Raw genomic sequence first — 15,556 nt, 5'->3', positions numbered from 1 at the left:
AAGCCCACACCATTAATAATGGACCGTGGCAGTAACAGCATATTTCCTATTTCTTTGCTACTTTTTCATGTTACATCAATGCAAAACTCAACTTGGTCAAATGATTTTTTATAACTAACAACTGATGCCTATAGGATATTTTATATAAGCCTCTTTATATGTGATGTCCTTTTAAATGTGCATCCTGCTAAAACAAAAATAATGTGTCTGAATTATCGCTTACTGTTAGAGCGATCCGATAAGCCAGACTCCAGGAAGAGGTCCGATTTCTCCTGAGATTTCTTAGCCATGTCGATCGCCATGTTCAGGTCCTCAATCCACTTGTTCATCTCCACTTTGGAACTAAAGTAATGGACATTGAAAAAAAAAAAAAATTGATTACTGGAGTGGCGACAATGGATACACAGACTGTTCCCACCCTGAGATGAAGTCCTGTAGGGTATTTCTGCGGTCACTCTTGCATTCACTCTCTATACACTAACTATGTGTGAGGGGAGTTTCAAGGCTAAAAGCAACGTTATGCACAACCTTGTGTGCATGTAACTATGACGCAAGTTAGACTATGTGGGGAGGTGCTGTGTGTATACCATCATGTGTGTGCTATGGAAGCTGGCCTACCGCATACAAATAGTAGTACAAGTATGTATACTCACAGGTGTGTGCCACATGTTTGCTATGGGTGCCAGTATTACTGTGCGTGTGTGTGTGTGTGTGTGTGTGATGTAGGTGAGGGGTGAGGATGTCTCACCTGGCCGCCACCACTATGGTCCTCTGGGCCGAGTAGATGGTGAAGCAGTGGGGCACTGACCACTCGTTCTCACTCTCTTCAGCCTGCGGAGCACACAGAGTGGTCAGACAGCAAAAGGAGAGGGGGACAAAAGGTGTGTGTGTGTTTCAACAAGACGCTGTGTGTGAGAAAGACAGGAAGAGAGGGAGGTGGGGTGTGTGTGTGTGTGTGCGAGAGACAGAGAGAGTATTAGAGAGCTGTTGCATCTGTATGCATGTGAATATAACAGTATCCAGTATTAAGAAATAGAGAAGAGGTGTGTGTGTGTGTGTATCACAGGTGTGCTGCAGGTGTAGTGCACATACAAGACACACACGCTAGACAGACAGAGAAATGGTTATATGCATGTCAGAATGAATGTATATTTCTGTCAGAGAGAGACAGCGGAACATGTAAAAAGGTGTACAATCTCTCCCTACAGTGCACTGTGCAGGACTACACTTCAGGTTGCATTGCCTCTAAGGTTGGGGAGCAGAAGCACAGGGGAAAAAGTGAGTGAGGCGGAGCAGATTACAGGGAGGCCTGCCAGTGTGCTCTAATAGGGCATCTATATTTGGCGCGCTAAACCAACATGTGGTCTGCCCCCCGCCCCCGTCCAAAGCCTCCACGTCAGCCCTCTCATCCAGCCTAACAACTGACTGAGTTTAGAGCCGTCTACTAAAGCCAGGGAGGAGAGAGAGGAGAGAGAGAGGGAGGAGAGAGAGAAGAGAGAGAGAGAGCAGCAAGGAGAAGTAGCAAGGAAGAGAGGAACAGTGATAGAAAAAAGGAATGAATACAGACTGAAATGGAATTGCAGAACAGTGTAAGAATAATGGACAGATAGCAAAAATAAAAAGAGTAAGGTTGAGAGAGAAAGATAGGGGTAGAGAAAGAGAGAGAGAGAGAGAGAGAGAGAGAGAGAGAGAGAGAGAGAGAGAGAGAGAGAGAGAGAGAGAAATATTTAAGCCTGAGAAGGTGAAGTGAAAGAAAAAGAATTGGACTGAGAGAGACCCTGGGGGCAGGAGAGGCTGGTGGGGATAGTGACAGTGGTGTGTTCACTCATGGGGGGTGGGGTGGGTTCTGGGTTTGTTGAACTGTGGCTACTCACCGGCGCATCCAACACAATGAGCTGCGTTGGGGGTTGAAGGAGAGACACCACCATTAGGAGACCAGGGGGCCAGCAGGGGGCGCCCTCTCCAGCCAACACACTCGCACACTTCAGTGCCAACACACCACACCACACCACTCCACACACACACACACACACACACCAATACGCTTACACAATACACGCCCACACACACGCCCACACAAACACGCCCACACCTCTACCATTTACTTCCCAGGGCAAAGCCTGATCAGCCTTGACATCACCCCTAACATCTGTGGGTGCCCCTAACTGGGACATGTGCGCAGTGTGATATTTTCACTACAATTAACAATAAAAGACCAGAAAAACTGGGAAACTGTTTGGGGGCTGGAGGGACTTGAGGTTATGGGGAGGGATATTTGGCGCGGGCACAGTAACACCTTTCTCCCCCCCGCTGTGCAGGGGCTTAGCACACATTTAGCCCTTGACATATTTGGGAACAAGGAAGACAGACTATACACACACAGCCATACTGCAGACATGACATAATGCATGTGGTTTATATTGGGCTGGAGATAGTCATCATCTTTTTTTTTTACTCACAATCATGCCATGCAGAGGCAGCTGGCCGTGCACTTTGAACTGGTTGGTGGCCGTCACCCCTTTACTGGTGTATAGGAGCATGTCAGAGAACTGCAGAAGGAGAGATAAATGAAACAACGGTGAAAAACAGGAAATAATACTTGAATCAACATTAGAATCTAGTTGACAACTGGTGAAATATTCAAAAAAAATTACATGATACACACATGTATACAGATTACAGACTAAGTATATGTATTGCAAACATTGTATACATTGCATTGTGAATATCAACAATACCAAGGATATTTAAAAAAGGCTGTCTTCTTTTGTCTGCCTTTTTTACATATTGTTGATATTGTTCAGGTTCTTGATTGAACATACCAGGAAGAACATCCTCTGTTGCAGGCCTTTCTTTGTGAGCTTGTACAGACACCCCTCACGAATGAACTCCTGTGAAAGACAGCAATGAGCGGGCCTTGATTAGTCAATATAGCTATGCAGCTGAGCCCAAACATAATGTGTGAGATCTAACAAATGTTGGGTGTGTGATGAGATGACTGACATCAATAGAGGATCACCACCCTTTCCTGTCTCAGTCTATGGCAATCCTTCACAAATCAATATACTTCTATTTGACATTACATGTGACGGCTGTTATAATAATTATGCTTCTGAAATGTCTTATTAATTAGCGTGTCATTTAGCCATGTGGTGTTATTTACCCTGCCAGGGGCTGTGAGATTCTCGATGCCGATCAGGTCTCTCTGCAGCTCTGTGAGCTTCTGGAAGTTCTCCAGCCGGATGAGACTGCTCTGAAGCTGGGCTGCAATCTCAGCCACATCCTTCAACGCTTCTGCAGACAGACAAACACACATACACACACTTAAGCACAGACACTGACATAGGCAGGCTCAGACTTTCATACATATGACTAAATACAGGCTCAATACTTCATACAGAAGTGCATGCATAGACAAAAACTGACATTTGCACATACACTCATGCAGACACACGCACACACACACCTTGCCAAATTAGAGCCTGCTTTCACGTCTGGTGTTAATTACTGTAGCAATATTAAGACAAGCTGTTACCTTTCCACAGGATCAACACCTCTCAGAACCCCATAAACACACATGCGCCACCTTCTCACATTCCACCCCAACCCAATACCCCCCTCCCACCAATTATCCACAACCCTGCCAAACTATCCAAACACTTAGCTCAGGAGAGGGGACTGATGGGTCGGCCCTCAGCCAGACCCCTCACCCCAACAGATCTCTAAAGTTCACCTACCAAATAGCTACCATCTTTGCCCATATAAGGAGATCCGGTGTCTTTTTCCTATGGGAAAATAATATGGGGATTTTGAATTATCGCACCTGTTAAAACTCTCGCGTGGACAAAGAAATCAGAAATACAGACGTTTTGCTTTACACTTTTGTCCTCTGCCTTCAAATGGATACTGTGATCTTTGGTACTTCAAGACCGCAAACTTGGATTTTTTGCTACCCCAGAGCTAACTTGCAATGCAACTTGCCATAGGCAGTTAGCTTCAATTAACACCCGTATCTCCTTATATGGGCAAAGATGGCAGCTTTGGATCCTTTTTTGCAGGCGGACTTCAGAGGTCTACATATGTAAGTGCACGTTGCCCAGTCCTCTCTCCTACCCTTGCAGTCGTCGTGGTCGCGGTGCTCGGGGGTGTAGTGCTTGCACAGTCGCTCCAGGATGAGCTTGTAGTGCATGAGACGCTGGATGGGCTTGAGCAGGAAGGTGTTGAGCGGCAGGTAGCACACCTTCTGGAGCTCAAACTCCTTGTAGACCGTCTCCAGCTTCTTCAGACGCTTGGTGGCCTTCTCCAGCTCAGTCAGCACCTCGTCGTGCTTCTGCAGGTAGCTGGTGAACTCCTGGTGGGGCGGGAGAGGACAAATATCATCAGCTCAACAGGTCAGTGTCACTGACGACGTAGCATAGTAGCTTTTGCAAATGTAATGATGCCACAGTGAGGCATGTGTAATAAAAACAGTGCAGCAGGGTGGCTGATCAAATCGAAACATTTATGGCAAAAACATTTTCAGATAAAGTGACATAAAATGTAGCGGACATCAAGTTAACGACTGGTCTAGAGCTACATGTATGCTAGCTATGGTCTAAAGCAGTGTTTCTTAACTGGTGGGTCGGGACCCAAAAGTGGGTCGCGGAACCGTTCTGGGTGGGTCGCACAGCTTGTGGTTAAAAATAAAGAAAAAAAAAAATCGCCAATTTAAAATGCTACCTTATCAGATCTAATATTGGACCTTTATTTTGATAAACTTTATTCGTAGCCTACATATCAGTCATTGCCATAGACATAGACAATGTTTATGTGACGGGTCATGTTAGACATCATTTTAGTGGTAAACGCAAGTAGGCTGCTACTCTGAATATTGAAGTAGCCTACAGTAGGCTCGGATATGTATTCACTTAAACTGAGGACAAAATAGGACAGAAACCCCATTGTGTGGTGTGCAGTAGAGGCTGGCACATGAGAGCATGAAACCATCAAAACTAAAATGCCACATGGAAACAAGGCACCCCTGTCAAAGTCATACCTGTCGAGTACTTTGAAATGTGACATCAAGAGTTGAAGACTTCACAAATTTAGGCTAATGCCAAAAATCCGCATGTTCCAAACAAGTAGGCCTACAGGCACTTCGCTTGTCTTACCAGGTAGCTCACCATATCCATTGTCTTGAACGCTAAAAATATATATATGGGTCGCGACTTTATGAACATGGGAAATTGTGGGTCCCAAAGCCAGACCAGTTGAAAACCCCTGGTCTAAAGGGTTCTGCAAATAGTGGGACTTCATTTCTAGGCTTTTCAAGCAGATGTTAGGCATGCAAAATCAAGACATGTTTTATTGGCAGTGATTCGGAAATAAAAGGAATGGATTACATGGACACAAATGTGACACGCATGCACACACCAAATTCTTTTTTAGCTTCACCTTCAATGCACTCATGTTCCTCAGCATGACATCTCCGATTCTCTGGTAGTCGCCCTTCACGTGTGCGTTTGAGCGCCCTTCCCTGGGAACACAGAACAGAGTCAAGACCAGAATCACATCGCCACTCAACTCAGACACTTTGATTTGATAGATGGTGAGAGTGTCCAGTTCAGAGATATATATATATATATATATATATATATGACCTATCTGGGATTCCTGCAACTGGTGAAGTGCATGGCTTCTAGTGTGTATAGAGAGGCATATTGGTTGAAACAGACACCAACCAGAGCGCCAGCCTCTGGTCGATCTCCTTGAGGAAGCCCCGGTGGAACTCGTAGATGGGGTCGATGTTGGAGAAGAGCAGAGTCATGAGGCCCTCGGGCATGGCGTTCTCTTTGATCACAGCACTGCGGAACCACTGCGCGGGGAGGGGCACACAAGACCATATGTCAAGACATAAACATGGTCGCATACACACACAGACACAACAGAGCATACATCTCTCATACTAGCAACTGTGAACACACACATACACACACACACACACACACACACACACACACACACACACACACAGATAAAACAATCATCCGCACAAGTGTGTACACATAGACATATACACACAGATATGCAAGGACACAGTCTTGCATGCACTCCACACACAGCTGAAGATGCTTATAGGACACCCAAGCTCACCACGGTGATGACCTCCAGGTCTTTCAGGTAGGTTCTCTCTGTGGTCAGAATCTCTTTGGCAATGAAGTAGGCCTTATCAGTGGGATATCTCTGGGGAGGACAGACATAAGGATCTGAATAATCTGATACCATGTGTACACACACGCACACACAAAGTCAAACATAAAGCCAAAAAGATAGGGCTGCAATAACATGCAACCCATGATGGTATGTGTGGCTTTGTGACTGGATTACCTATGGACTATTGCACTTTAGGACAAACCAAGAGGACCGTTCACTGGAAGGAGTACCTATTTGCCCTAATCAACCACATAAAGGTCTATTACTGGAAGAAAGTCACTGCATATGCCATATGCTTTTACTCTCCCTAGGTAAACAAAGATAAACAAAATGACGTGACAGTTTGAGCGGAAAGAATGAATGAAGTCTCCCACACCAAAACAAACACATCAACCAGCCAATCACCACAGAAGCGCCACAGCCCTGCGCACCCGAGATCCCAAAATTATCTGATTGGCTAAGACCTCTGAGAGGTCAAAGGTCATAAGCGACAAAGTAGTGTTGTGAGGCACAGCGTTAAGAGGAATGGCTACGGAGGGCGGCATGCGAGAGCGCCAGTGGCTGTACCTTCCTCCTGCCCTCATCCTCCTCGTCTAGCCTGGCACTGCCCACCTCGCTTAGGATGGGGCTCTGCAAGGGCGAGGGCGCCTGGCCGGGTAGACTCAGTGTGGACATCTGGAAGGAGGGCGACATGCAGAGGGGACCCTTGGGGCTGAAGGGCGAGAGCAGGGGGCTGTCCATGGTGGAAGAATCTGTGGGGAAGGAGAGGGAGAGGGAGGGGGAGAGAGAGGGAGAGTGAGAGAGAAACGTATTAGGTTGGAAAAAAGCAGCATATCATGCCTTAGTCATGACCAAATCCATGTTCCAAAGCCTAAAATGGCAATAATTAAAACAAAGTGTTTTGGTGTTTTTAATCAATCAAAACAATGAGCACTTCTCTTCCAAGTAAGGCTCTATTTAAAAATGAAACATACGGCTGATGTCATGCATAAAAAAAAAAAAAAACTGAAGAGCAGTGTGTGGGGGCATCTTAGAAATAAAAAAATAAAAAAACAGACTTTGACGATTCCTCAAAGGATTTAGCATGTTACGTTTGCAGCATGTAAGCTTCACTGCTCCAAGGGGCTAAATGTTTATCCCCATGGTAAATCAAGGAATGGGCACAGCTTTCAGTGTGGTCCATACAGAGTATATAGTATAGAAATCTGCAGAGGAGAGACTGCCCCTTCAAACCCGTCAGACAGGCTAATCCCCATCAGCTCAAAGGAAGGGATGGTGATTACTCAAGCCCGAGAGCACCTTCCACAGAACGTTTTATTTTACAAACCAGACCTTCTGGTCTTCACTTCCCCCATACAGTAGGTCTAAAACTACAGAAGTAAACGGTCTACATGTTCTACTTCAGTCAGTAATGGATGCAGCATAAGTTGCATTGTAAAAATGCCTCTTTTTGGTAGTCCACATTGTATAGATTATTGATGCAATGGTTCTTGAAACACTGAGAACTGGTGGTACACAACACTGCAACAAAAAACAATGGCACACTTCTGACCATGGCCTCATCTGAGAGATGCAACATCGGCACGTTGCTCATCTCCGAATCCCTTCAGGATCAGACCAGTAATCCCACAGGCCAAGCATTGGCATGGATGACAACGTCCTCAATATTTTGACGGGAGCAAGCTCAGAGGGGCTAAACGCGCTCGCTCACACAGACACGCTCTCTCACAGCATATTTCACGCTCACATAGAGCTCAGGCTTGAAAGGGGATGGGGGTAGGAGGGTGGGGCAGAGGGTGGAGGGGGTGAGATGGGTGGGGTTGGGTTGCAGCAAGGACTGGATGATGGTTCCCACATTTTCAGCCCGATTGTTTGCAGAGCAGGGAGAGTCACCCGGAGTGATTTATTGACAGTGTTCAAACATAGGGGTTTGATTACATTATGGCTGGTTTGGGTGCTGAGGGTGGCTGTGTCTGGGGTGGTGGTGGTGGTGGTGGTGGTGGGGGTGGGGTTAGAGCGAGAGAGAGGAGAGTCAACAGGTTTTGTTTCTCTGAGTTTTCGTTTTCGCCTGAATCACACCAAACGCACAGTCAAACACACCAACTAAAGAGTTGACTAGCTGTCGGTCTCATTCTTTCTTCCTCGCTCCTTCTCTCCCTCTTACACACACAGCACTGCCTGGTATCTCTGTCTCTCTCTCTCTCTCTTTCATACACACACACACACACACACACACACCGCAAATGGAATGCCACAGCTGTTGTGCTCTTTAACTGAAGAAGAAGGAAAAAGTAAATGAGGGGAAAGAAAAACTAAACCATGGTGGAAAAAAAAAAAAAAAAAACACACACACACACACACACACACACACACACACACACACACACACACACACACACACACACACACACACACAGAGCACACACACAGAGCACACACACAGAGCACACAATATGCAAGAAGGAAAAAGAAAAAAGGTGACTCCACGACCCGGAAATAATTCCCGAAGAAGCGGCTTATCAGGAATGCGGTCGGTCTGGCCGGCGAGTGGGGCGGGCCCTGGTTTACAGTTTAACTTGGCCCTCCCGGGGGGGATGACACAGGCCGGGGAAAATGAGAGGGGGGGGGGTGAGGAGTTCTTGTCTGCGGCGGATTGACTTGGCCGACAGCCAATCCAAACACAGGGAAAGCACAGGGGGTGGGAGCAGGGGCGCAGGAATTCCGCAAGAGAGGTGCATCCCCAGTCCGAATCTGCCACGCTTGGGTCAGCGAGCACTTCCTCTGAAATTGACAGGAAATGACTGTGTGTGTGTGTGTGTGTGTGTGTCCTCACAGGGTCCTCTTTCACAGATGGCTCGCTGCTATGGTGAAAGTGTGTGTTTTCAGCTTTTTTTGTTGTTTTTCCAACTTCTTTCCTTCCTTCTGCAGGTCTCTGTGATGTCACAAAAACAATCCTAGTGCCAAGAGCGTCACCCTGAACTGTTTGTGCACACACAGCTCTCCCTCATCTCCCTCTTGACTGTTTAAGTGATGTGGTCGTCATGTGCAAACACAAAGGATTCTCCTTTCCTCACAGCAAGAGGGCAGACTATAAACAAGCAGGGTCATAAAATGGTCTCGGAGTAGTTTGTGAAACTGTCGGTGGGGTTGGGCAGGGGTTCCAGTTCTTAGCTCACCGATTCTTGTGCTGCAGCCGTGGTTTGTGGGGCAAATGCACCAGGAAAAGACAGAAACCGAATGGGTGAAGTTTGAGGTGGACATGGTCTAAGAAGCACATGCACGGGAAGGACGTTTGGATATAATGCCCTTTTGTATGGAATGATATGATAGATGTGTTTATGCATGAGCGGTCATCTGATTTCCTCTACTCAAAACACGGCGAAACTAAAGTCACGGAGGACTTTTGGCAGAAGCAGTGGGCGGAGGCACGCGCACCTCTGCAGTGTTCTGGCACCATACTGTTACTTTTCTCATCTCACCTTCCTTTCCTGGCCAAACGGTACAGACACAAAGTCGGCAGCGTCAGACAGCCACTCGGCCAGTTCCCAGTCTGTTTTTGCCTCAGGCGAGAGTCCCACATAAACCTAGAGCTTAAAGCACTGGCCTGGTGCCTTAGCAGTGGTGGGTCAAAGCTAACAGTGAATGCTGAGAGTGGTTATTCCATCTGTGGCTCTGCAGTGGTAACTGGGTGACATAACGGATATGGTATCTCTCTGGGCCTGGACTCTGTTTTGTCATAAAACAAATCCTTCTATCTGGGAACAATTAAAAACACTTCAGCAAGGAAGCGTGAGTCATAGGTCAACGACTCCATACACTCCGGCTCCGTGGAGTTAAGAGTCGAGCAGTCAGGAAGAGCGATTGCACAGGTCGAGAGCTCACATTCTGTTATGGTTTTCGACTCCTCGACCCGGAAATAATTCCTGAGAAGATGGCTTATCAGTAATAGTCAATCCTGTCATTGTGCTATTCTTTTATCATGCCTTTTCATTTTGCATCTCGTTTGTATTATTTTCGTGTTAGGACTGAGCAAGGAAGTACATTTTGTTAGTAAGTCACTGGCATGACCCAGAAGCATAAGTTGGATTAATACCTTTCCTGGTTTCCTTACATTTTGTTTTTGTTAGTTCCAGCTGTTCTGGAAATAAAGTTATGTCTGAAATGCAAAACAATTTACCCAAAAGTGATTATTTTATTTTAAAAAGGGAAAAGAATAAGGCGTGAAATAATAAACATACAGGCATAAGTACACTTTTTGTTTCACATTAGTAATCATTACATTAATTAAAAATACCTTTGTTAATTAATTCTTTATGATAAAGAAAGCCTCATGACCAGTGGTCTGAGCATAATAAAAATGATAATGACAAGCCTGAAGACCAAAAAATTACAATGTAGGTGCAGATTGAGACTGGAATCAAAGCAAGGCTGACCCAAAAGCTGCTCTCCTCGGTAAAGGACACAGCATCTGAGAGTCTGCACTGACAAGAGGACTCCACTCTAGTTCAAGTGAAATTTACAGGCAGGTAAAGGTACTTTTTTTCTCTTTTTTGGACAAAGAGGCAACCCACATTAGTGTCCTCTTTTTGGGGGGCAGGTTTCATTTTAGCATTTGAAGTCTTTCAGTTTGATCAAACTAAAATATGTAGTAGGGAGTGCATAAAACACCACAGCATAAAGCAGCAATGACAATTTGCAAACAAATAAAGCATCAAAATGGACTTTAACGGCAAGTCGCTTTGGATAAAAGCACCTGCAAAATGTATAAATGTAACTGTAAGGAGTGCATATGAGGAAGAGTGGCAGGAGAGGACAAATGTCCAGAGGTCACCTTGCTTTGACTCTGCAGCAAACAGGACACTGAGGGAAACAGCTTGAGTTTCACACATTAAATAGCAAGTGTCTGAATCCAATTCCTGTAAATTATAAAAAGCTAAAAAAAAAAAAAGACCATCAGGTAATGTGACCTTTACATGTAAACTGTTTAAATGTTTAAAACTAGCTTTGAGGATTTGACGCAAATCATCATTTTTTTGTGCGTGGCTGTGCACAGTTAAACCATATTGCCACAGAAACCCAAAAAGCAACATATAGTCAACAGACTGGTCATCTTGTCAGTTTGTCATTTTGTGTCAAGTAATAAGGTGAAGGTGCAGCTCAAACATGCGCCTCAGATCCACAAGCGGATTTCCCTCAATATCCCTTCAAACCATTTGTGTGGCAGCATTACCCGCCACTAAGCCTGCGCTAATGCCATTGTGACAAACCAGCGGGAGAGTGGAAACTGGGGGAGGGGAGGTGAGGTGAGGTGTGGTGAGGTGTGTGTAAGTGCATGTCTGGTGTGTGTGTGTGTGTGTGTGTGTGTGTGTGTGTGTGTGTGTGTGTGTGTGTGTGTGTGTGTGTGTGTGTGTATGCAAAGAGGGGTGAGGGGGTTCAAAGGGTCCACAGACTCTAGACTTTGGTGAACTCCAGCGGGGGGTCCAAGCAAGGGTGAGTGTGGATGGGGTGAATCGTGGTCAAGGCTTGTGGTGGATTCTGGGCATTAGGGTGATGGGCTATTGGAGGGGGAGAGGGAGAGAGGCAGGCAGGGAGACAGACAGGTGGCCAACCAGAAGCCCTCAGAGAGTTTCAGAGAACACTCTAGAGGGAGCGTGCTGGGTGGACACCTCTCCATCTCCCAACCCCACCCCCTCCCCCCCCCCACATGCCCCCAGGGAGCGTGACAGACTGCAGGGGAGACGAGTCACGTCCCCCGTCCTCGCTTGTGAGAGTAGAGAGGTGCCGCATGGACCCGCAACATGGGTAGGGACACATTCCACACAGAAATGAGTGAGTATGCCGTCCCTCAAAATGACAATGAGAAAAGACTGATCTGGTTCATACTGCCTGTTCTTAAACATCTTCTCATCTCAGAAACTTCCGTTTCACCACATTAGTCCATTTGACTTCTGATCTTAAGCTACAAAATAGTTTATTATTTCACATAACGCAGGGCAGCACAGAAGGAATTTCTTTTGTGACTGAAATGTGCAGCGAATGGATGGACTGAGCAACTTTGTAATCTTATTCAAGTTTTTGGGCAACTTTTCGCTGAGACATCAACTGAACATGCATGTACCCCTCACAGTTATTAATTATTGCCAAAAGTCCATTCCTAAACCTGGTTGCAGTCTGTGCACAGCACTGCTTTAAAAAGCTGCCCAGTCCATCATAAGCCTGACAGTAAGGTTCCAATAGTGGCTTAAGTCAGCCATGGCCTATGGAGAATACACTGACCGAATGAGGACATGGAGTCACATAGAGGCAGGGGAAGGAGAGGAGAGGAGGGAGAGGAGAGGAGAAGAGCATATAAAAGCTTCCACTGCCACTTGCAAGCATGCACATATACACACACACAATGATTTGAAATCTCAGAAAGAGAGAGAGAGAGACCAAAAGTAGGGGTATAAACCGCCCTTTGGCAGTCCCAGGCAGGTTAGAATGGCAGGAAATTAAAGAGGGGATTGTTGGGCAGACGCAACGGAGGAAATGACATCAGTCTGTGTAACGAAAAACACCGCTAGCAGTTACCCCGCCCCCCCCCGACCCCCCACCCTAGCTCTCAGTCACCGCCGTAAGGGTCAGGAGCACTCCATGTACCGTGGCATGGAATCAGCGTTCCCGACCCGAGGAACCAAGAACCTCACCAACCAAATGGCATGCCTGTGGGCTGGCGGCTGGACAGAAGCAACAGTGCTGCGGGTGCTGGCGCACCCAGCACCACTTCATTTCATATCAAACGCACACACACACACTCCACCACTTATAGGAGTCCAGAGGATGCACTATGGCAACGTTTACATTGTCGAATAGAGCCATATGAACTGTGAATGCATACAACCACAGTGGAGACATGTGGAAAGGGGATCTTCACCAAACTGCTTGATGCGAAAAGTGCAATGATTTAAGGCTGGAGGCTTCGCAAAGATCCTGAAGTGCTCACGAAAGACTTAATGCTATAAAATATATATATATATATATATATATATATATATATATATATATATATATATATATATATACAGGAGTGAAGATAGGGTATGTGGTTATGAGCATTTATGTGCTAGAAAAGTTAGAAGTGTATTTACAGTACCTGAATCAAAAGCATTCAAACATTTACATAAGCTAAAAACACTAGATTGCCATGAGCTATGTTTTCTAGATTACTCACAGACACTCATGCTGTGAACATCTCTGCATGAGGCAAAATATACGATTTACTTGTCCTACCAACAATGTTATTTTTTCTTCCAATAAGGTCCTACTGACCTCCATCTACTGTTGTATATGAAGCATGAGGTAGTGAAAACTACCATTGGCTTCACATACTGGCCTCTATGTTACATTCGCTTGGTTAGCAGAGGTACCGACAGCATATGCACTTGATCCGGCTCAGCTCACTATACTACTTACATTCTTCCACTGAAAAGTTGCTGCAAGACCAGCTCCAGCCCTGGAATTTTAAACAGGCCGTTCTGCAGCCAATTCCCAGGGAGCTCACGACTAATTCCAGCCAGAAATGTGTGCACCCTTCTTCAATATATGTACCTATACTACATATGGTGAAGCACCACAGCATGCTAAATATGCTTGAGCTAGGAGGCTTAAAAAATATATGTTAGGGACGGGGGAAATCTCAGGATTGGCTCCTCACCAGCAGGGGTCAGTATGGAGCGTATGCCTCACCACAATGACTGAAGAGAGGGATTAAGGCTTGACCAAACTTTGGCCTGGTTTGCTGCTCAGCATTGGAAATCGCCTAAACTCGCACCCCTTGCTCGACAATGAACACCGGCTTCCTGCAATTTAAATTAAGCCCTGAGTAGAACAGCACAATAAAAGCGCTCTTAAACTGAGCCCTGTGAAAGGATAAAGTTCCAGCCGTTTTGGTATTTGGTGTTCCCTTCAAGGGTTTCAGCATGAAATGGAAAGGGTGGGAAAAAACAAGATGTCTGGGGACTGTACACTTCTTAGCAAAAGCATACTTATCTGGTCCTCAAAGATCCATAGCAACAGTTAGTCTTAGCTTCACATCTAACTGTTCCTTTTGAAATCCATAGCTTTACTGCCCAACAATGAAGTCAGTGCTTCAAACAAACACAACAACCAACCATAGCTGTTTTTTCTGGGATTCAAATTGAATTGGCACATGAGATACATATATATATATATATATAAAAAAAAAACACTTACATTGTCTTTTGTCATTAAGAAAAAGCACATTCATGTCAATACAAGGAAAAAACCCTTTCACTCAAATTAATATTCCTTCACAGGTTGAAAAATGATCTTCATATACCACCACCAACCACATTCACACATACACAATGCTACAAGTGCTAAAAAGCTACACCACAATAGGCTTTGAGCCTGAATCTTGAGTTAAGAATATAGGAGTGATGAGTGATTCAGAGAGGAGTGAATGGAAACCGACACAGAAAGGAGTGCTAAAAGAAGCACAAAGTACCAATGACCATTATTGCGTCTGAAGAATTCTCACTACAGACACTTGAGCAACTGCCCTCGACTCGAGAATACTGCCCACCGAAACTACCATCAAATGTCATGACTTAGAAAGTGCTGCAAGGGTAAACAACCCCCTCCTCCCACCAACAAGGACAACAAGAGCAAGAATCACAACCAAGCGCAGGCTCTGTGAACCAGAAAACCACAAGACAAGTGCGTAAGGCAAAGTAAAAGAGCAAGAAAAACAAGAAGGTTGAGGGGATTGGACTGTTACAACTATGGCTACTACTATTACTAATACTAATACTACAACTATGATTAGTCACAATAAAGTGCCAAGTCATTTTCAGCATTTTAGAAGGGATGCTTGGCGGTACAGACGGTATTCGGTCAAAGCCACTCATCCCAGGGATGGTGCTTCTGCTGGTTTAGGGGCATAGAGGGGGAGGTTTGGAGAGGTCGTCCCTCTTTAACGAGTTACATTTTCAGATGGCTGGTGCCCGGAGGGTCGCCCATGCCGAGCGCCCGCAGGTTGTGGCACTCGAGCAGGAAGCCCTCCACTCCGGTGCCTCCGCCCACCAGCGGGTTGGCATAGAAGAGGTTCTGCTCGGGGGGCAGGCCGGCGTCCGAGCCCCAGTCGGAGTCGGAGGCCGAGCTGGCGTTGTCCGAGCCCTCGGTGGCCGTCGGCGGGTAGCTGAGCTGCTCCAGCTGCTCCACCAGCTCGCCGAACTGGACGGCCGAGCTAGCGCCCGAGCGCACCGAGCATGCTGGGAAGTTGACCATGGAGCTGGCCTCCGACAGGTTCTCCGAGCCGGGCAGGCGAAGGGAGGAGGACGAGTCGGGCCCACCGGCCAGGCCC

At 46.1% G+C, this 15,556-nt stretch overlaps 1 protein-coding gene across 6 annotated transcripts in view; it reads right to left on the bottom strand.

The window, feature by feature from the left end:
- farp2 (FERM, RhoGEF and pleckstrin domain protein 2) overlaps positions 1–15,556 on the bottom strand; it is a 47,192-nt gene that overhangs the window by 6,691 nt on the left and 24,945 nt on the right. For 4 of the 6 annotated variants that reach the window (XM_048252776.1, XM_048252770.1, XM_048252773.1 and 1 more), the window contains exons 14-24: positions 6,760–6,944; positions 6,133–6,222; positions 5,721–5,854; positions 5,434–5,515; positions 4,114–4,351; positions 3,164–3,294; positions 2,823–2,891; positions 2,460–2,549; positions 1,875–1,895; positions 749–831; positions 224–342 (exon numbers count right to left, since the gene is read on the bottom strand). In XM_048252776.1, the coding sequence (XP_048108733.1) occupies positions 224–342; positions 749–831; positions 1,875–1,895; positions 2,460–2,549; positions 2,823–2,891; positions 3,164–3,294; positions 4,114–4,351; positions 5,434–5,515; positions 5,721–5,854; positions 6,133–6,222; positions 6,760–6,944 (1,242 nt within the window). The remainder of the gene's footprint in view (positions 1–223; positions 343–748; positions 832–1,874; positions 1,896–2,459; positions 2,550–2,822; positions 2,892–3,163; positions 3,295–4,113; positions 4,352–5,433; positions 5,516–5,720; positions 5,855–6,132; positions 6,223–6,759; positions 6,945–15,556) is intronic. The other 2 variants (XM_048252774.1, XM_048252771.1) reach the window with 2 other exon arrangements.

The sequence above is a fragment of the Alosa alosa genome, chromosome 9 (assembly GCF_017589495.1).
Source record: "Alosa alosa isolate M-15738 ecotype Scorff River chromosome 9, AALO_Geno_1.1, whole genome shotgun sequence".
Classification (NCBI taxonomy): domain Eukaryota; kingdom Metazoa; phylum Chordata; class Actinopteri; order Clupeiformes; family Clupeidae; genus Alosa; species Alosa alosa.
Note: the sequence above shows the minus strand (reverse complement) of the source record. Positions and strands in the feature narration are given on the sequence as shown.